The sequence below is a fragment of the Blastocystis sp. subtype 4 genome, assembly GCF_000743755.1.
Source record: "Blastocystis sp. subtype 4 strain WR1 chromosome Unknown seqid_0065, whole genome shotgun sequence".
NCBI classification, from domain to species: domain Eukaryota; class Bigyra; order Opalinata; family Blastocystidae; genus Blastocystis; species Blastocystis sp. subtype 4.
The window spans coordinates 20,575-41,217 of NW_014569482.1; the positions used below are offsets into that span (position 1 = coordinate 20,575).

The 20,643-nt window shown below is 39.7% G+C and overlaps 4 protein-coding genes across 4 annotated transcripts; 2 read left to right on the forward strand and 2 right to left on the reverse strand.

Annotated features, from left to right (window-relative positions):
- Positions 1 to 168: 168 nt before the first annotated feature.
- On the forward strand, positions 169 to 1,135 carry JH06_1333 (hypothetical protein; the record flags this gene model as incomplete). The annotated part of the gene is made up of 8 exons (XM_014672960.1): positions 169 to 202; positions 233 to 316; positions 349 to 438; positions 471 to 557; positions 587 to 670; positions 700 to 876; positions 907 to 996; positions 1,026 to 1,135. 8 exons carry the CDS (start codon positions 169 to 171, stop codon positions 1,133 to 1,135), a joined length of 756 nt encoding a protein of 251 aa, XP_014528446.1.
- Positions 1,136 to 17,740: 16,605 nt separating this feature from the next.
- JH06_1334 (hypothetical protein) lies at positions 17,741 to 18,595 on the reverse strand (the record flags this gene model as incomplete). The annotated part of the gene is made up of 5 exons (XM_014672961.1): positions 17,741 to 17,867; positions 17,907 to 18,032; positions 18,063 to 18,270; positions 18,301 to 18,388; positions 18,419 to 18,595. 5 exons carry the CDS (start codon positions 18,593 to 18,595, stop codon positions 17,741 to 17,743), a joined length of 726 nt encoding a protein of 241 aa, XP_014528447.1.
- A 300-nt stretch (positions 18,596 to 18,895) lies between these two features.
- Positions 18,896 to 19,273, reverse strand: JH06_1335 (amino acid transporter; the record flags this gene model as incomplete). Its single annotated transcript, XM_014672962.1, has 2 exons — positions 18,896 to 19,048; positions 19,079 to 19,273. 2 exons carry the CDS (start codon positions 19,271 to 19,273, stop codon positions 18,896 to 18,898), a joined length of 348 nt encoding a protein of 115 aa, XP_014528448.1.
- A 610-nt stretch (positions 19,274 to 19,883) lies between these two features.
- On the forward strand, positions 19,884 to 20,442 carry JH06_1336 (translation initiation factor SUI1; the record flags this gene model as incomplete). The annotated part of the gene is made up of 3 exons (XM_014672963.1): positions 19,884 to 20,055; positions 20,091 to 20,155; positions 20,212 to 20,442. 3 exons carry the CDS (start codon positions 19,884 to 19,886, stop codon positions 20,440 to 20,442), a joined length of 468 nt encoding a protein of 155 aa, XP_014528449.1.
- Positions 20,443 to 20,643: the final 201 nt, after the last annotated feature.

A 20,643-nucleotide genomic window follows, 5' to 3' on the forward strand; every position in this document is an offset into this window, starting at 1 on the left:
TTTCTTTTATCTCGAATGCAGTCGTGGGTGAATCGTCTCTCTCCTGTACTAAAACGAGTGAGGAGGTTTTCATATTCGAATATGCGAGAATCAGTAGTGTTGACGAGTTCCCTTTGACAATTTGATTGACAGCTAGATGAGAATTGCAGTGAAATAGAACGTATGCTAATGGATAACGGAGAGAATCCCATCGATCTTGAAGGTAATTGTCTGTCTGTATTATGATTTACAGTATCAGAAAATGTGAAAGAAGAGTCTTTGAGCCGAATCTTAGAGACATGTCAGAATGCTCGTATTGAGGGACTCTCGTTGTTTAGTACTGAGTTTTGTATTAGTGTAAATATCCAGACTACCCTATGAAGGAACGTATACTGGACTGTTTATGTGCAGCCATATCAAGCAAAGGTTTTACAACTCTAGGTGAATTGAATTTAGCTAGTATGCATCTGAGAGTGGTTTCTATTCTCTAGATACAGGAATTACTAGTAATCAGCTCTCTTTGTTGCTAGCTGCAATGAGTAAATCAGACCTTCATTTGTCTTCCTTCATGCTTGACTGTATTTGTGATGTGGGAAATTGATCCAAGCTCTTCCTTCATTGAACGGAAGTCTCACCTTTCTTACGACTTATCCCAAATGCTTTGAGAAACTTCATTTCTTCTGCTTGGATTGTTTGTCTTTTCGTTTTACTTCTCTCTAGGCGATGTATTGACGGATGACTCAATTCAGCCACTTTTATCAATCCTCCAGCAAGACATCCTATCCAGTCTTCGGTTCTTTTATATCCGAGAGAATAAGATCAAAGATAAAGGAGTGATTCAACTGATTGATGCACTTAATGATTCTTGTCCGTCACTGCGATCTCTTGGATTATCTTGTGATATTTTCTATTTTTGATCCACTCTAGATAATGATATCTCTGATCTTACTCTCAAGAGACTGATTCAACTCTTTCAAGATAATGGTCTTTCCTCTCTTACCGAGCTTCAAATTCGCTGTAACAATTTTGTCCCTTTATCCATGTAGCCTCTTCTTTTTCTCCTCTTCTTCTCAATAAGATGGTAACTACCTTTTGTCGAGGATCATTGCCATTGGACAAAGAGATTAGTCAATTTGGTGTGTACCAGAGACCTTAATGAATCAGGGAGTACAGTATTCAAATGAGTGCTGTGAAAGAATGGAAAATCAGTCTATGTATATAGATATTGGCTTCTTGTCTTTTATCATTCAAATTAGCTGACTAGTGAAGGCTATTCTATTTGTTCTAAATGCGAATCTACACATTCCCTTTCATAATCACTTATTCTTCGTTAACCGGAGATGCAGAAAACAGAAAAAGTAGATCGTGAGAATGTGGGCTATGGTTCAAGTGGTTAATTGTTGCAGGTTTGTCCCTTTTTGATTCGAGTATTCATTCGCAAGAATGACAATTTCAGGTAGTTTTAGATACGCCAGAAATTGTAATATCATAGAGAATCCGAGTTTACTGTTAATGGTGGTGTTCCTCGAGACTGCGAGATAAATATTCACACCTGGTTTGTCTCTGCCCTTATTCTAATCATTTAGGAAAGATGCGACGCTGAAAGAACTCTGCACTCTGATTAAACAGGTAAATGAGGATGCTCGTCGGAGATCTTCTACTCTTGAATTTACATCATGGTAGGGACTCCTTTCGATGTTAATTTTCCAGTTTTGTTGGAAGAGAAGGTCACTTCCAATTCCGTCAGTTGGGACGAGTTTGTGGTGCCCGACCGAGCAGCGATGACCGCATCACCCTTGAAAGATGTCGGTTCCAACCTGGAGATCATCTGTGCGTTGTGATTCGAGACCGAAGTATCTGATATCTCCTGTATTTAGTACTGTATCCTGTTTGTTACAAGGGATATTGTCACGAATCAAACTCATTCCTGTGAATGAATCCATTTGACAGTGTCGATAAGGTTGTAGTGGCTGAAGACTCCTCTTCGGAATCATCGTCAAGTGATGATTCTGTCGATCATCTTCTACAGGCTTTAGTTCCTAGTTCGTATGAACATTGAATGTGTCATGAGATGAAGATCATCACGAGATGATTTGGTTGTGAAGAAAGATGATGAATCTATTGCTAAGAGTATCACAAAGATCGAGGACATCCGAAAGACGGTGAGTCAAATAAAGGATGTCAATTCAACCTTGGAGAAACTTGTCCACACCTACGAATCGACCTTCAGTCCTGATGATCGACTGATCGTTCAGAAGAAGATATCAAACGTTATTGAACGAGGCAATTCAATTGCTGCGAGTAGTCGTGTAAGCTATTTCATCAACTACTATGTAGTTCGCCATTCAAACCTTAAAACTTGACTATAACAATCGACTGCGAGGAAGCATTTCAGCAAGTGTTTACAAGTTTGATTCCAGAGATTCTGTAACGTCTAGTTTGTATGCACAGTCGTATGCGTCCATTGCACACTCCTTTGTCGAATACATTTCTGAGTATCAAAAACTACAACAACGCTATGAGCGACAATTGCAGATGAACTATCGGCGGCCCTCGTTTCTTGAATCTGCCTCTGAAGAGAAAGAGGGACAACATCAGATTGTCATAAGAGTCATATTGTGTGATCTATAGCAAATTGAAAAGACTGTGCCACATCAACTGGTCGAGGCATGTATTGAGAGTCAGATGCAGTATCGAGTACAATTGTATTTTGAATTCCACTGCAGGAAATTGAGAAGATCCAGAAGAGCATGAGGGAAATCCAGCAGATGTTCTTTGATCTCGCTCTTCTTGTTGATGAGCAAGGTGAACTCCTAGACTATGTACAGATCAATGTAGCATAGAAAGAAGGATCAAATCTAGATCGACACAACGTCAGAGCGAACGGGACAAACAGAAGTAGCACTTCGTCAGGCAATTGAGCGAATGAAACGAATGCGGAAACTGAAGTGTTGTATTATTGGAACGATCCTTGTGTTACTCATCATTGCTGGTTTTTGTGCTTATTTATTTGTAAAGTCTCTCCTATTTCTTGTTTGTTGGAATCATGTATTTGGATATTTCTCTCGGTATTTCAATTGTTGCATTTGCCATAATTTCGTCAGGGATTCGGTATACTGAATCCTTTTGATTTTCCTTTCAAAATTAACTATTATTATGACTGGACGAAGTTTTACAAAACAAGAGAAAAGATTATTCTATATTAATTTAGTTATTGCTGTCATCGGAATCATCCTTTCGTGTATTTGGAGTTATGGAGTAGTTATTGCACAGTGAACTGACATCTAGGATTATAAGTCGTTGGTTATCTCTTCAACAACTCAAAGCAGGTATGCTTTCAATTCTTCTCATAATTTATAGTGTTGGACAAACAGCGGTTTGGACATCGCTTTTGGGAATGTTTATCCTTCTTCTTGCTGCTCAATTCTCGAAGTGCTGGAATGTTATAGTATTTGGATTGTGTAACGTTTAACTGTAGTACCTCATTATCCAAATATTGATTGTTCTGAATGTGCTCTGTCTGGTGATTCTGTCTGGCGTTATGTCGTTTATGCTTCCTGAGATGGCTGTCGTTTTTCATTTTTGTCTCTTATGTCTAGAAGGATTTCCAAAAAAGCTTGGATCCCGAGTCCCAGGAGAGTCTGATAAACGGAGCCAAATCCATTTTGGAGTTCCTTGATAGAAATGCAGACTTCAGAGATATCTACAGTGCAGCAGAAGTGGCTATCGGATTCTGTGGACTCTATTCCAATGATGACGTTCTTGGAAGGTTGTGTCGTTACTCAAACCCCGATGCTTGTAATGGTGATAACGATGCCTTCATTCCTGTTGTCATTCGCTTCATGGGGGAGATGATGACCTATCTAACAAGATGCTTGATAGTCTATCTCATCATTGCAATTATTGTCTTCATCTTTATTATTCCAACTCTCAAGTCATCTTCTGAGTCTCAGGAGAAGAAAATTCAGATGATGCCCTTACCGTCAGATATGAATTCTCAGAGAGCGCCTCTTGTGGTCACAAATGCTCCTGCCCAATCGAATATGTTCGTTCCCATCCAACAGAATGCGCAATCTCCTTACGTTGTCAAACCTGTTAGCGAAGGTGTTTTTCCTGCAATACCAGTCACTGGACATGTAACAGCTCAGTAATCCTTGTTTGTTGGATACATTATTTGCTGGACTTAGAAGGAGTCTTGTCTCTTCGCATGAATTCGATTAATTGGCTTGGAACTACCAAACTGCGAGTTCTTTTCGAATAGAGAGCTGATCTGTAGCGAGTCACGCTTCCTTTTGACAGTCCTTTGACAGGGATCACTCTTCTCGATAATGGGTCCTATGCCATTGTAACTTCCAAGAAAGGATATCATCTTCTCCAACTGCGAGAAGGGTTTGAACATACTCGGATTTTTCATGATCCGAATGTTAATCCTGTCACTGTGAGAGTGATTCCCTCAGATGAACAGCTTCTCCTTCTATGTGTGTACTCAATCTTTTGTTCGATCATTGAACTGGATTATTCTAAAAATACTTTCTCTGTTACGATCAAGAAATCATTCTACAACTTCTCGGACATCATCTGTTGCGGTTCCCTTTCCTTTTAACGGTAACTTCTAGTCGATGTCCAGAAGGATTATTTCATTATTGGTGAATTAGATGGTCTCGTTCATATTCAGAGCTATTCTGCATCAATACCAATAATAACAATCCGAGTTGATGACATGGAGAGTCAGTGCGGAATCCGATCGATTAGCTCTCGTCTGAAGGAGATCAAGAAAGTTGCTTTTGATCACACTTTTGAGGACCACTATTTTGCTATTCTCACACCTGAAATCTGTTGTGTGTATGACCTGGACTCTCCAGAAACAATCGTCAACTTTCTCCCAGCTCAGCACTGCTCTACTGCCAAATCCAAGTCCAATTCTCCATCTCGATTTCAATCCTTTGCCTTTTGCGGCAGTGGTCAGATGCTAATTCTGACAAATAAGGACATCTATAAATGGGACTATCTCTCTTGTCAGCTGCATCGGTCCAAACTGACATCCTTATATCACAATTCACAAAGATCCACATATCGTCGTATCGAATATGGTTCTAAAGGGAATTTGATCGGTTTGGATCATTGTTGGATCTAATTTGTAGAGGTTCTATCCACAGATTCATTGAGTCTATTTCATTTGATTAACTCTGATGGAGATCTGATTCATCAGCGGCCTTCATCAAATGGTACCATTGTATTACTAAATGTGATTCCGGTGAAGAAGGCCTTTGCTTTCGATTCATCAATTGATTACAGTAAAAAGGAGTACTCTGTCTGTAATCATATTTAAACGTTTTCATTTAGACTTACTACGTGAAAAGGCAGGAATTTTGCAATTCACAATTCGTTCCCTGGAATCTTCATCCAAACTGAGAAAGAAACGACAAGTAGGATCCAGTCTCCTTGGAATCAAATCCGATCTTATGAGTTCACCTCCATCCAATTATCGTTCAGACATGTTGGTGATTGATCTGGGAACCGATCTGGATGAAGAAGTTAACTTCCTTCGGACACAAGATGGAATGAAGGATATTTCACTCATCTTTGCTGATGTCGATCAGGGACTTCTAGTGGTCGGATATTCTCTTATCACTTCCACAGTTCAAGTCACACTCAATTTCAAACGTGCCCCAGAATCTCCCTTTTTCCGCGGAATTCCTGAAAGTGGATCATTCACACAAGTTGCCAGCTTATCTCTTGAGAATTTGACGATTGAAGGTATTGCTAATGATTCAAATTTCCTCTAGTGGAAATGATATCAAAAGAACCGCGGTTTGAAGGGCTTCTTGACACAATTCGTCTCCGCTTACATCTGTTAGCCACAGAAATGCGAGCGATGGGAATGAATGAAGTTCGTCACATGCCTCTTCGATCAGTGAATCGTGTGAGAAACGTATTGAGTCGTATTTTGGTCAAAATGACTAGGATGTCTCACATGTAGAAGGTATTTGATGAAATTAAACGTGCTCTTCCTTCGGATTTCAAAGAGATTGAGAATACTGTCGTAACAGAAAGGATTCGCAATGTGGTTACAAATGATGAGTTGGTTGAAGTCCCTTCTCTCTTCTTCTGTCTAATCAAGTATTGTTAGATAAGGAATTGAGTGATTGATAGCAATGGAGCCACGATTTCTGTTACCAATTCTCCTCTTCTCAATGGGATCAATCTGGCTTCCAAAACTCCTTCTTCTTATCAGGAGTTTAAAAAGGTGGGATCACAATGATTGAGTAATTCATAGATCATTGCAAATGGAGACGGAACTCGTCATGATTCTGACTCTGATGAATTGTTTGATCTTCTGGATGATTCCTCGGAGACAGTCATAACCGCGGGAGATCTTCATGATTTACCGTCCTTTCCCTCATTCACTCATATTCTGGTTGACTTCACTGTTGCTAATTTCGTTGGCGAATTGGTTCAAGGTATACATTTGCCTTGTCATTCATCACTTTGCGAATTGAATGAAATTACTCAATTCAATCTCACATTCATTCGAACTCATAAAACTCAATATTGGAATTCCCATGTTCGTGGGTATATTCTTCCATTCACCATCCTCCATTCCATTTTTTCATCTCCCACCCAAAAGCAGTCATTTGGAGCTCTTTCTCTAAAGAAGCACCTTCTTACCCGTCTCTGGGAAATGACGCTCGAACAAGGAGATCTTTTCCTTCTTGCTCTTGTCGTTCTGTTTTGTCGAGCCTTCGTAATGGCTGATCAGAGTGATTTCGGACGATTTCTGGAAGGACAGAATTCTGTGGATTGGGATCTCGTTGTGATCATGATGGGCAATATGCTGGATCGAATGGATTTATTCAACAAGAAAATGGAATTCCTGAAATTCGTCAAACAGTCGAAAATGACAATTCTTCGGAGTCCTGTTAGTAGGTGTTTATATGTGATGTTAGTGTAGTGGAAACTCCCACAGTACTGGATGAGACACGTGAGACTGTCCGAAATAGCCGAAATAAAGGAAATGGGGATTCGGACAAAAGGAATGGGGCTCGACCAAGTGCGGAAAGTAGTCAGATTTCTTCACCTTGGGATAATGAAGAGTCTCCTTCTGTTACACAGTGCAGTGTATGTCACTTACCGATCCAAGGTCTCTTTATTACGTGTCTGAGTTGTCGGCATGTTTTTCATCTGAACCACTTCTTGAAATGGTTTGAAGAGAACGAAGAGTGTCCGATTCTGGACTGTAGATGTTGTTGTAACCATTGCATGTCTGACAATGATTTGTAATATTTATTGTTTATTGTAAAACTGAATATCGAAAGAAGATAGAATCATTATGGAAGTGGAAGAAAACTCAGTTCTTTATTCTGGTGATGTACATAATCCATCCTCTCCAGTTTACTGTGCTTCTCATCGATGACTCTGTAGATTCCTGATGATGCTCTTCTTATTGATGAATCGGATGTAGAAAACGATTTACATTTGAATATCCTGGATGTTATTGGTAAATATGAGCGGGTTCAGTATTGCCCACCTTACGACATTTCGGCTCTGTTGTCTATTCCATTCACTGAAAATTATCGTATTATTTGTGGCAATGCCAATGATGATTTCCGAGTCGTACCTCTTCCTCAACTTGACTGGGTAGTCGAACCACTGCATCCTGTCTCTGAAGAATATTTGGAAATGGCATATCAACAAATCTCATCCTTTCAGGAAGAAACGGAGACTTCGTGGTTTCCATCTTGGGTCTCCAGAAGTTCAGGTGAACAATTGACATTCTCCTTGTTTACAGCCTGTTGGCAACAGTATCTGTCAACTCTTTCTCCTGGGAAGGGATTCGATATGAAAGATACATGGATTGAGCTTCCTGAAAGCGATGAAACAAAAGAACTGTTCGAACGTCTCTTGTCTTCCATTCCTTCTCTCAATGTTTCTGATACTCTTCAAAATGAATCTGTAATTCAATCTCTTCTTGTTCTATTCGATGTATATGAAATGACGGAGAATCATGAGAGTCGAGTTTTGTTGTTACTCTCTCCTCATCTCTAGGCGATGAAACAGCATTGGAGCACGATCTATCTTCCATCCTGTTTATTTTCTCATATTTTAGAATGTTCGCAGACATCGCTGTCTCCGTTCATTGCACAACAATTTGCAACTATTCTTATTCAATCGATTGCTTATCATTTATCCATCAATACGTTTCACAAACCTCTCATCTTAAATGCGATCACATCTTCTCTTACTCTCTTTCTACATGCATGTGATCACATTAAGTTGTTTTCTTCTTTCTAATTTATACTAGAATTGCATGTGGTGTTCTTCTTCAAGTCATCTTCACCAATCCTCTATGTCCTTCACTTCTTTCCGTTTCATTCATTCTATTCTTCATTTTACGGTGCTATCGTCGAATCTATCCCGATAACACGAATCTGCAAGTATTCACGGTTATTCTGTGATATTCCAATAATCCCTAGAATATCCAACCAATTCTCATACGATGGATGAAGGAGGTGGAAAAGGAGCACTGTCTCACCAATCCCTTCTTTTGGAATCTGTGGTTGGATATATTACGAATGGGTCGTTTTGGAGCTACTGCTGATGATTGGAGTGAGTTTATGAAGTGTTTTGAGAGTGATGATATGACGAAGAAGCTTCCTTCAATCTCATCACATGATAACGCATTAGAAGAATGGAATGGTTACTTTCTCTCTGGTTCATTTCCAATCTCATTATCACTACAACAGACATTACTCTCAGATCAGATACTATGTCCGACTTCAACATTAGAACGATGTTTCTATTCAATACTCACATGTCTAAAGGAGAGTGAAGGAGTAGTTTATAAGAAGACTGCCATGAATCTGATGTTTGCTGTATCTCCTCTGAAAGAATCAACTCTTACCCTTATTATCCTTCTTGCATTGATATATGAGAATGGGCGTGACATTACTCGAATTAGTCTTAATAAATCTATCCTTAAAGATATTCACAAACGTCAACCTGAACCCACTCTTTCGTTTCTTCTCTTTGTCTATTCAGCTTCTCTGAGTAAGCATCTCTGTGAAGGTCTCTTCTCTTTCTGTGTCTTATCATTAGATCAATTCAAATTTCTCACAGCATATTACAATGATTGTCTCACATCCAATCTCTTCCTCTCTTTGTTGCCCCTCCTTCATAACCTCTGTCTCTTTCATCAGTCTTCATCATTTTTTCCTATCATTCTCAACTCCATTCTTCCTCCTCTCTCAACCAGATTCATTCCTTCATCTTCTTCCTTTGTATGTCTCTCTCGTCTCCTTTCTCTTCTTCTCTCCACAGCCTATTCGTTTCCACATCGTTTACGTTGTCTCCAAGACTCTTTCCATCAATTCTTTTTGAACACTCTGAATTACTTATCTTCGTCTCTTCCTCCTTCCTCAACTCTAAATGAACAGCTGATTACGATTCTCAGTTCTTCTCTCTTCCTTCAACTCATTGCTGATCAAGACATTCCTCAGGCTGGTGGTCTGAAGGATGATTCTTCGCAGATTATGGATATTCTGCTACCTTGCAGTTCTCATGAACTCGTATTGCTAGGAGAGCGAAGTGTTTCTGTTCTAACTGAATTCCTCAGTTATGTAGCTTCGTTCAATTCCCGCGGGATCATAGTTCTCTTTCTTCCTTCTCTTCAATTTTTCTTCCTTCTCTTCAAACTCGTCCTCTTCCATCCATCATGTCAATCACTCTTCACTCAATACTCACATTCCATCACACTTCCTCTCACAGATGAAATCACTTCGTATCTTCCATCTCTTCCTCAGCCTCTCACTCTCCCTTCTCTCTCCCTCATGCTTACTCAACTTCCTTTGTCTCTTCAGGGTCAATTCAAGAATCTCCTCCTTCAGTCGCATTCTCTCCCTTCTGTCTGGGCTGAGGGAATCACACAGATACGTCTCACCCCATTGCAACGGATTCAGTTCCTTCTGGATGTAATTGCTTTGATTATACGAAATCCAGGCGTTTTTCTGGATGTCCGAATTCTTCGAGAATTAGTTGATGCGTTGATGCCAGCTCTGTTGGTACAGAAATCAGGCCTTTTTCAGGATATTGAAGTATTCCATATTATAGGGATGTCACAAATAGGCTCTCTTTTTCATTCCATTGATTGACAGAAATCCTTCCTTTTTTGATCATTCGTTTCGAACGATTCTTATCAATTCCCGAAAAGCCTATTACTATTATCTCCTACAAGAAGATCAAATTCCCGTGATTCTATTTGTTCTTAGCGCCTCTTCATCATCCACTCGTTTTGATCTCCATCTGTTGGAACTGTTAGCATCGTTTTCAAATCCTTCTCGTATCATATCCCTGTTTCATGCGTACATTTTCGGAGAAGGTAGTACTGGAGAATTAAGGAGTCAGTGCGAGAAGAATTTGGGTTGGCTGAAGAGAGAAGAAGGGTTGGCTGAGGGTGAGACGGAGTTGATTCGAGATGTGTTGTGTTGCACTGTGTTGAGTATGGGAATCACACGGATACGATTGGAGAAGGAGATGAAGGAGAAGGCAGTGGAAGTATTTGGATTGATTGAAGGATTGATGGATGTATCACTGTTAGATGAGGAAGCAGTATATGAAAAGACTCTAGAAGATCGTATATGTGAGGTATGTGAGTATGTGTTGAATGATACACCTCTGTCTGAACAAGACAGACAGCAATATGATACACTTCTGAATGACTTTTTTCAGCGCCATTCATTAAATATTGGGAATCGGGGTGTGATTCAGTTTAATGGAATCACATGCAGTTTGACTTTAAATGATTTGCCTTCATCTCTCTATTCTCTTGTAAATGATTTCGTTTCTAAACGATATACTCTTTCATTTTCCTCTTTTCCTTCTCTTGTTTGTAACAAACACGTTATTCTATATCCACATAGCACAGCAAATCACTAGCACTTCTATTTACACGAAGTATCTTCTCTACATACTCCTTTACACTCCCATCCCAACCACAGAATTCAATCAACTTTCTAGCTTCACTAAGTCTCCTCGAAGTGATGTGAAATTCAATCCAACGATGAATCCACTCTTTTTCCTTGTCTTGAAGGCAATAATCAATGATAGCTTCATAGTAATCAGAGTAAAACAGCCATTCCTGTTGTCCTTCTGTCATCTCCACTTTGATTGCACTCCCAAAAACAGTCCAGAATTTGGTTGAAACATGACCATTTCGTGTGATTGCTTCCAGTACCACTCGACTCCCTCCTTTCTGAATGAGAATTTCGATTCCCTCTTGACATACAGATTCAGACTGATCTAACAGGAGATCACAGAGACACTGTATAGATTCTGTTGTGAGATTCCTAGGAGAATGAAGCACTAGTTGGATCCACGATGGAATCTGTTCCTGTAACTCCTGTCGATACTTCTGCATAATTAGCAAACCTAGCTTCTGCGTTGATTCTTCTCTCAACAAGCGAGGTATCAATTCAGTAACATAGCTATTCAATACACCATGCTCTAACACACATTGAGCTCCCAACTCATCATACTGAATAACTTGACACTGATCTATGAAAGATTCCCACACAACGGAATCATTAACACTCAATTTCTTCATGATATCAGTGCACCATTTCAATACATCTCGATTAGAACCATGATTATGCAAGATATTTAATAAGAAGGAGGGATTCCGCACTTCCATCAGTACATCGTTTCCTACAGGGATTCCATACATCTGGCAACCATGTCGAATACGCATTGTCAGAGCGAGTTGCTGAATAGAAGATAGATTCAAGAAAGAGGCTTCTTTTGATGTACATTGCTGGATAAGTCTCTGATAGACAGATGAAGGAAAATGAGAAATGACAATGGCAATTGCATCTAAAAGACGTGATCTTTGGAGAAATGAATATGATGCAGATGTGGTAGATTGTATGAATTGAGATACAATATGTTTAAACAGATTCAAACCAATATCAATTAATCCTTCTAATAGATACACTAGACTCCATACCACAGACTCTTCATTCTCTTCCTTCCTTTGCAGAAGTTTCTCTCGTACTCTCTCAATGAGAGACAGATACGGAATTGAACCTGCCTTACTCAGTAGATAAAATACTGAATGTGTGAACAAACTGCCTGATGACTCAGGAGCAAATAGAAATGTCACTTCTTCACTGCTCCCCATTACTGCTTCCCATTCACGAATTGCTCTATCCACACAGTCATCACCCATTCTTCCATCTGATAGTGTCTCGGTTAACTCGTAGCTTTGTTGTCGACAGTTACGAAGAACCGTAGAAGAAGCTCCACGCTTCTGTTGATGGCTAGCTTGTGACTCCTCCGTGGTTGGATAAAGCAACGAGAACAGATGAGAACGATTTCTTACAAGCACCTTATAATGGCTCTGAAGAACTAATCCTGCTTCTATCATGCAATCACAGTACAACGTCTCCAGATACGTTGACAGGTCTGTGAAGTGATTCTGAGAATCTGTTGCTGGATCTGAAGGTAGAATCCCTGTAGGAATGGAATCCTGTCCAAGTCGCAGTCGATTGAATTGATAGACGGTTATAGTTGAGAAGAGCTGAATTCGACAGGAACGAGCTAAGGCACTTCGTGTATCCACTTCCCAATCCTCTGTAATACTGTCTTCATTTGTCACATCCTTGTGATATGCTGTGTTCACTGCTTCCAAAGAGAGATCAGAAGCCTTCTGAGCAGCAGCAATTGCATCCATACATCGTGCACAAGGAATCGTCTCACAATAACACATAGGAGGATGCTGGTACAATCTCGAGAATTCTAAACACAATGGAATGATCTCACAGGGATGGTGAATAGTGACAGAACCTTCAATCATGTTTTGAATGACACTCCAGTTCACGATACAATGATCCTGAATCAACTGTTTCATAATAAAGATAATTACTGTCTCCATATTCAAATGTAGATATGAGAACAGTAATAAATATGCTTGATAATTGTGAAGTGTGATAAATTTGGGTAATTCAGTCCATGGATCAGATAAGAGTGAATGTAGACTAATTGAATGAATGTGATTAGTCTGAATGAGGGTGATAATATTAAGGATACGTTCAGCCTCACTCTGTTCATTCTCATCTCCGTATTGAAGAAGTTTCGAGTAGAGATATGTGAGTAAATCATAATTTAAACCATCCGTAAGAGGAATAGATTGTAGAAGAGCTGTATGGAGATCAGATGAAGTAAGTCTCTGTGATAGACACTCAAATGGATCTGAAACAGAATGCGTAAGAACAAGAGAAGCAGCCGTTGAAGGGGGGATTGATACAAACTGGCATAACTCAATGAAAGACGGAATATCATTGTGTGTAATCAGAATATTCACATTCTCTTCAACTACAGTTCTCGACAACACAGTATCACCTATCAAATCTTGAAGCTGACATCTCCATATCTCCTTCTTCCTTCTATCAATGTACATTGTTATGAGATACTCATCTCTTTTCATTTTTCCAAAAATCACACCGATTTCAGTGATTCGGAGAGCTGCCTTAGGTTGTTCCTGATTCATTATCCATTCCATCTGTATCGCTTCCTTCGCCTGTTCTATTGGTAGGGAATTCAAGGCAATCATAACAGCACTCATATCTGGATAAGCACTCTGAAGAAGTCTCTGAACCACTCGTCGAATTAGATATACCACAGGATGAACAGTCTTCTGATGAAGTTGACAACGTGATAACCGTGGTTGTGACTTGAGAAGAGTTTGAATAAGAGGAATCATAGTTAATTCAACTTGTTGACGGTCAAAACTTTCTAATGCACCAGCAAAAGCCTCTGGATTGATGTGTTCACCATCACTAAAAGTCATTCACCAAGATTCTTTGTTTACAAGGAATGCTGAAGAAAGGAAGAAAAGAAGAAGACAAAGGTATCTCGATCCATTGATAGACCCAACTCCACATATAGCTCACTTGAGGGATGCTGATGAGAGGGTTGAACAGGTTTGGTTAGAGCAAGAAGACGAAGTAATGATGTTGTGTTCTCCCACTCTTGGAGAATTGTTCTGCCTTTCAATTGTAATAAGACAGGTACACTCACACAGACTTCACAGAGAACTTGCTTTAGGATAAGAAGGGCTTCCAGATGGAGAGAAGGATCCGAAAGAGAATGAATACAAGACAACATAGCTGAATCCAAATCATCCAGCAAGAGTTGAAAGGTACAGTCTAAGAGACGTTTGGTTTCAGAGTCACTTGTATCTTGTATTGAGATTCTACGGAAATTACGGCATAATGTCGCAAGTTCGGTAAGATGTCGCAATGTATCGGGAGTAGGGGAATGAGCTGCCATCACTTCAGCATCACAATAATGGAACATGGCTACAACCATGTTGAAATGAAGAAGAGTGGTAAGAGTGAGATATGAAGAGAATGAACTGATGTGTAGATTGTGTGTGTTCAGATCATTCTAAATTGAAAACCATTTTTTGATTGTACCTCAAACCCATCTTCTTGAAGACAAGCTCGTAGAAGAGCATCCGAAGCTGTGAGAGGCGAATGAAGGAATGCCGACTGAAGACGAAAGTGAAATGTCTCATATACTGAGCGAAGAAGAGATACTCCTTCAGAAGACTGAGAATGAGATTGGAGAAGGAATTCAAGAATATGGAGCCGTTTCATCCATTCCTGTTCAGTGATTCCATGTTCATCAATCAAGATAATAAGATACTGAATAACTGATTGAATTGATTCTGAATCTTCACACAAACCACAGACTGTTTCAATGTCAGAAATCTCCACATCTGTCTCACACATAACACATATTAGATTCACAAGACAGTCATTCCAATGAACTTGATCATACACTGTTGATAAAAGATGAAGATCTCGAAGTGTCTGTTGGTCCTATGAATGAGTCACATCACCTAGTCAAACCCAGCGATGAATCAGAATCTCACACATACTAAAGGCAGCAGTTTCACCACCACACAATAATGAATCCATTCCTCTTTCATGAAGACGATTACGTAGGGCTAACATACTCACTTGTTCCACAGCAAACTTGTGATTCTCAACTGTCACATCTCTCTACAATTCATCTTTCGTTCACTTCCTCACTCGTTCTGCACATTCCTGGACTAATTCAAGTAACGTCTCTTCATACGGAGGAGAACGTAGAGTCAGTCCTTTCAGTGCTTCTACTCGCAAATCAGCTTCCTGAATTTCATTCCAGAACACACGAACACGTCTTAAATCCAGTTCTTTCACATTTTCCAATTCTTGTTGAACATAGTAACTGAATACTTCGTCTGTATTCATATTATGGCATGCACAGAATGGCTTCACTTGATGTTCAAGCTCCAATTGTAATAACTCGACATTTTGGAGAGAATCAAGCATACGAACTACCAATTCCTCATTCGATGGAAGCTCTGCAGACGGTGAAGGAATGATAGAAAGATGATAAGTCAGAATTAGTTCTAAGAGATCTCTCAAATACAGTTCATATTGAATGGCTTGCATTAGGAATGGCATCCCCATATCATCCTTCATAAGAGGAAATGAAGATATCACAGAAGCCACTTGATGAAGGTTATGAAGGAGAACAGCCAAAATATGAACTTCTTTTGTTGTTTCATCTTGAAGATGTTGTAACTCCTTATGAATGAACTCACAACCCCATTCTATGAATCGTCTTTGGTCTTCCTTCTCTACACTTTTCAATAGTTCATTCTCCATCCACTGGAGAAGAGAAGATTGAATAGAGAGAGACTGAGCTTCACGTTCTGTTAAATAGCGAGCCAAATCTTTCATTATAGACTTTCGCATATCTCTTGCTTGAGCTGAGGCATCATTCTGATACAACCGCCACATCTCCTGAACAGCTGAAACCAACCCTCGCTTAAGTAAGTGACTCTGAAGTTCCGTAAGTGGAAGCTGCTGCCACACCTGCCAGGCTCGCACGCTTCCTTCTGACTCTAGTCTCATAACATGTCGGAAGAGGATCCATCGTTTCTGATACTCCACTAATTGAATCTGAGTCTCTTCATTCTTACAATGACTTGCAGCATACTGGAGGATTTGTTCACATGTTGCTGCTGATGGCAGGTACTCTGATGCTAACACATAGAAAATGAGAGATGGTGAAGCAATGTCGAGAACCGTGGTTATCTCGTCACAATTCACAGGAGGAGCAGTGAGCCAATTCGTATGGGGTAGATTCTTCCACTGCTTAAGAAGTTGTTGTAACTGCCGTCTGTATACAGGAGACGTGTCCAAGTGGTGTTGTTGTGCAAAAGAAAGTGCATCATCAAGATGATGTTCCTGAAGCAGTCTCAGAAAGTGTTGATGACATGTTGAGGCTGTAAGAAGAAAGAGACGAAGAGTAAAACTGGATGAATTGGGCTGAACACAGATCATTACAGGCATGACTCCACTTGACACCATATGAAGATTAGGACAGTTCCATTCTTCTGCAATAATTGTGGGTGTTCCAAACATGAGATACGAAGAGTACAAGCGATGATGGCTTTCATCATCCTGAATGAAGAGAAGAAGAGGATGAAGAGAATAAACAGAATGAAAGATTGCTGCAAACCGAAGATGTGATCCAACAAGTTGAGAAATTGGAAGTAGGGAATCTGCCCGTAATGCATAAAAATCTCCTTCCAATGTCAGAATAGTAATACACATTCCATAACACTGAATCCATTTGATACCAGAAGAATGGAAGAAGCGAGATGGAATACTTTGATGAATCACCTTTTTATCAGGCAACAAATCAAGACGAAGAAGAGCATTAGACCCTGTTCCTCCAAGAAGAATACGAGGAGATTCTTCCTATTCATGAGTACATTGAAGGATGTATACAATGCAGAGAGACGTTATTGATGTGAAATAGATACGGAAATCATATACAGAAATCTGAATATTATCGCGAAGAGACAACAGCGAAGTAGTATCAGTACAGAGAATGGATGCCATCTGCATTAGTTCCAGATTGGAAATTAGGATGAGTTGGCATGACTTTGTCACTATTAAAAGACTATTGCTTGACAACCATTGCATGGTCTCAAAACAAGAGTTTGATTCACTCTTAAAAATGGTCTGAGAGAATAAAAGACCACTACTTAGCGAATAAACATGAAGTCGACCTGTTGTGCAACCAACAATTAGAAACGATCCATTCTCATCATAACAACCGCACTTAGCATAAGGTGTAGCTGCAAAATATTCTTACATCAATTGATTCTGGAACATCGATCAAATGGTGATTCTGCAGCCCATTGGAAGAAATCTCACAATGTAAAATAGATTTACGGAAAATGACACCAACATAACGATCTTTCCATCCAATAACAGCTACAACTACGAACCATGAAGCATAACTACATCATATACAATCTGATTCGATCGAGAATGTTGATTTTAAGATTTCTGTCTTTTCAAATCTAGGGTTAGCTCTCTCTCAAGAGACATACAGTTGTCTTTGCTCCAAATTCTTTGGATTGTTACTGGTACTGACTGTAGATTGCGATTCATCTTCTTCCATTTCCAGTAACAATAGAATAGAGGAGAATAATTCAAATGAGATTGAAAATAACCCTTTTAGGTAGCTATATCATATCACCTATAGAAGCCAAGATAGCTCAGTTGGGAGAGCGTATGACTGAAGATCATAAGGTCAGGTGTTCGATCCACCTTCTCGGCGCTTTTTTATTGTTATACTTTTCTTTTGTATCCACTTGTTTACTCTTGGTATCTAACAAACACAGGAAACATAAAATGTGCTAATGTCCATTAATGAGGCTCATTACATTCAAATAAGTTCCCGAAATACACATAACTACTCCGAAAATCAGCATGAACCATGCCTCAATCTTCTTTCTGACTAAGCCCTCTCGACCCTTAGTAATCCTACTCCTCATCTCCTCCTTATTCTCCTACACAAGATACATAAGTCCAGGAATAGCAAACATGATGAGTGATCCGAACAGAGAGCCATTCAGACCAATCACTTTCTCCACTTTGGTTTGAAGTACAGCTATAGTAACTGCTGGCAAGAGGACACCTACAGCAGTTCTATCTATCATGCAATTTCTGCTCACCTACACTAGTCGAAGAGGAAGACTGTGGAACTCTCGAACAGAACAGAATAATTGATGAAGATTCGTTCGCACAGCGAAATAGGCAATAGGAAAGTGACAAATGATACCGAAACCTAAACCGAGACGAGCGATTGTAGGAATGACAGAATCCATAGGGAAATTGTTCAGAATATTTCCGACGGTAGATGCTCCAAACTTCAGATAACCACTAACTGGACATTAGAAATGATCACAGGACTCACGAGCAACCACTAGGTACAGAAATAGAATGATCGAAGAAGCGCCAATTGAAGTCATCCACATACGTCCTGGAGATCGGTCCTTCAATTCCTATACATCACTCAGTAGCATCAATCGAACATAGTAATAACGAGGGACGTTGTAATGACAATTGAACGACACACACATAACAGGGATCACAGCCAACAGATTGGGAGTAATGTGCCAAATCTCCACAGTGTCAGAAACAACTGGATCGACAATAAATTGCTCAAATACAACACCCACAGTAACAAGAATAGAAATAATCGATACCATAGAGACATATTTCAGCGAATCCACAGCTAGTCATGAAAGGAGAGAAATAACAACCAACTCTTCATCATACACAATGGGAAGACACAAACAGCACAAATAATTCCTACAACAAATGCTCGACTCTGTAGAATAGCAACACTGGGGAAGAAGAAGGAAAAGACCGCTAAGAAAAAGTCACCTGGTATGTTAACAGATAACACAATACAAACCAATAATGACAAAGTATGTAATACAAGAACCGCAAGTATAACACAACATGATAAATGAAATAGTAATACCTCCGCAAGATCCAAATATAGACTAAAAATGAACATCCACGACAAAGAAGACATTTCCCATCTCCTTATAGGTGTACTTCTCCGTAATGCGGCAACTCCGTGTAATGATAATCTGAGAGAAACAGGCAATAGCCGCTAGAAGTGTCAAAAGAATGATACCAGGAACTAGTGAACACTACATAAAAGCACCTTATATATTTTGTACCTGCTTCATGGAGTATGCCAGTGCTACAAGACCTGAACCTAGCACATTGTTCGTCATATTGATAATAGAAGCTCCAACGCTAGCATTAGCATCACTGTCTTCTTGAGGTTTCTCAGGAAGTAGCGGTGCAGTAACCTCTTGCGGTAAAGGCAGTGTAGGCTCATTCACTTGTTCTACAGGCTCGGTGACGTCCATTATTTCTGGTCGGTGAAAGTCTCCGACTACTCTTACCTGTGGTCCGAAATTGTGAATAATGAAGCTATTACTGGGGAAACAAAAATGTTTCCCCTTTTATTCGGCTGCAATCTAATGACCCAGATAGTAAAAGGATGTCAGAAAGAAAGAAGACACAGTCTAGATCCTGATAGAGTCTTTTAGATGAGTTTTGCCAAATAGTCGAGTATGATAATGATGGGATCGAAAAGCAATCAATAAGAGTTCTGGGAGAGGGATAATTCATTATTGACAGCGAAGACGAATTTGTATAAAATGCGTTTAGAAGTGTTTGCAAATGAAATGGACACATTGAATCTGACGAATAAATGAAATCCATGACAAATTGAAATGAACGGAATACTATTACTAATCGCGGTTTTTTCAATATATTGCCGGCATCCGGAGAATGATATCATGTTCGGTGGTCTCATATATATGACAACTTAAGGTTCTTATCATGACAAAAGCATGACATACACGATTTAGCTCTTTATTTTCAATAGTGACCTCAGACACGCTCTTCTTCACTTTTCACGAATTCCTTGGATTCGTTCAGTGGTCATTTTGGGTGATTCGGTTCGGCAACCGAATGGGGCTCCCAACAGCCCCATTTGCCGATCTATCGTTTTGTTGCATTCTTGCCTTAACCAAGTCGAATTCCAAGAAGCTACCAATTGATGCAGCCAAACCGTACTTTGGTCAATTGATTTGCCATTATCCCGTAGAGGAGGACTTCACGATTATGAACATGGGCAGTACAGGTTGGATTCCTCTGAATTGGGTATTAACGTGATAGATGCCTTTGGTGATGATATGTCAAATCAGAAAGTGAACAATTATGAGAAAGTACATATCCTGACGGTATATTCCCATTTTGCTTTTGATTCCTTTATTTATTAAACATCCGTATTCAACAGCGTAATGGACGTAAGAGTATTACAACAGTGCAGGGATTGGCTCCAGATCTGAATTTGAAGTTGATTCTAAAGACATGGAAGAGAAGTTTTACTTGTAATGGTGCTATTGTCGAGGATGAGGAACACGGCAAGATTATCCAGCTTCAAGGAGACCAGAGAACGAATGTCCGTGATTTCTTAGTCAATGAGGAGATTAACCGCAAGGAAGATATTGTTGTTCATGGTTTCTAATGTGTTCTGTTCCAATTGGTTGCTCTGTTTTTTTTATACGTCAAAGCCATTATCTACCATTCATCGAAACCACTGACTAACAAACACAACAATACTCCACACAGCAAAATCAATACAGTCTTAAGGTTCAATACGTCCACGCACACGTCCAGTACGACGAGCAGCAATGAGACCAACCTTCTGACCAGGTGAAGTGCCTCT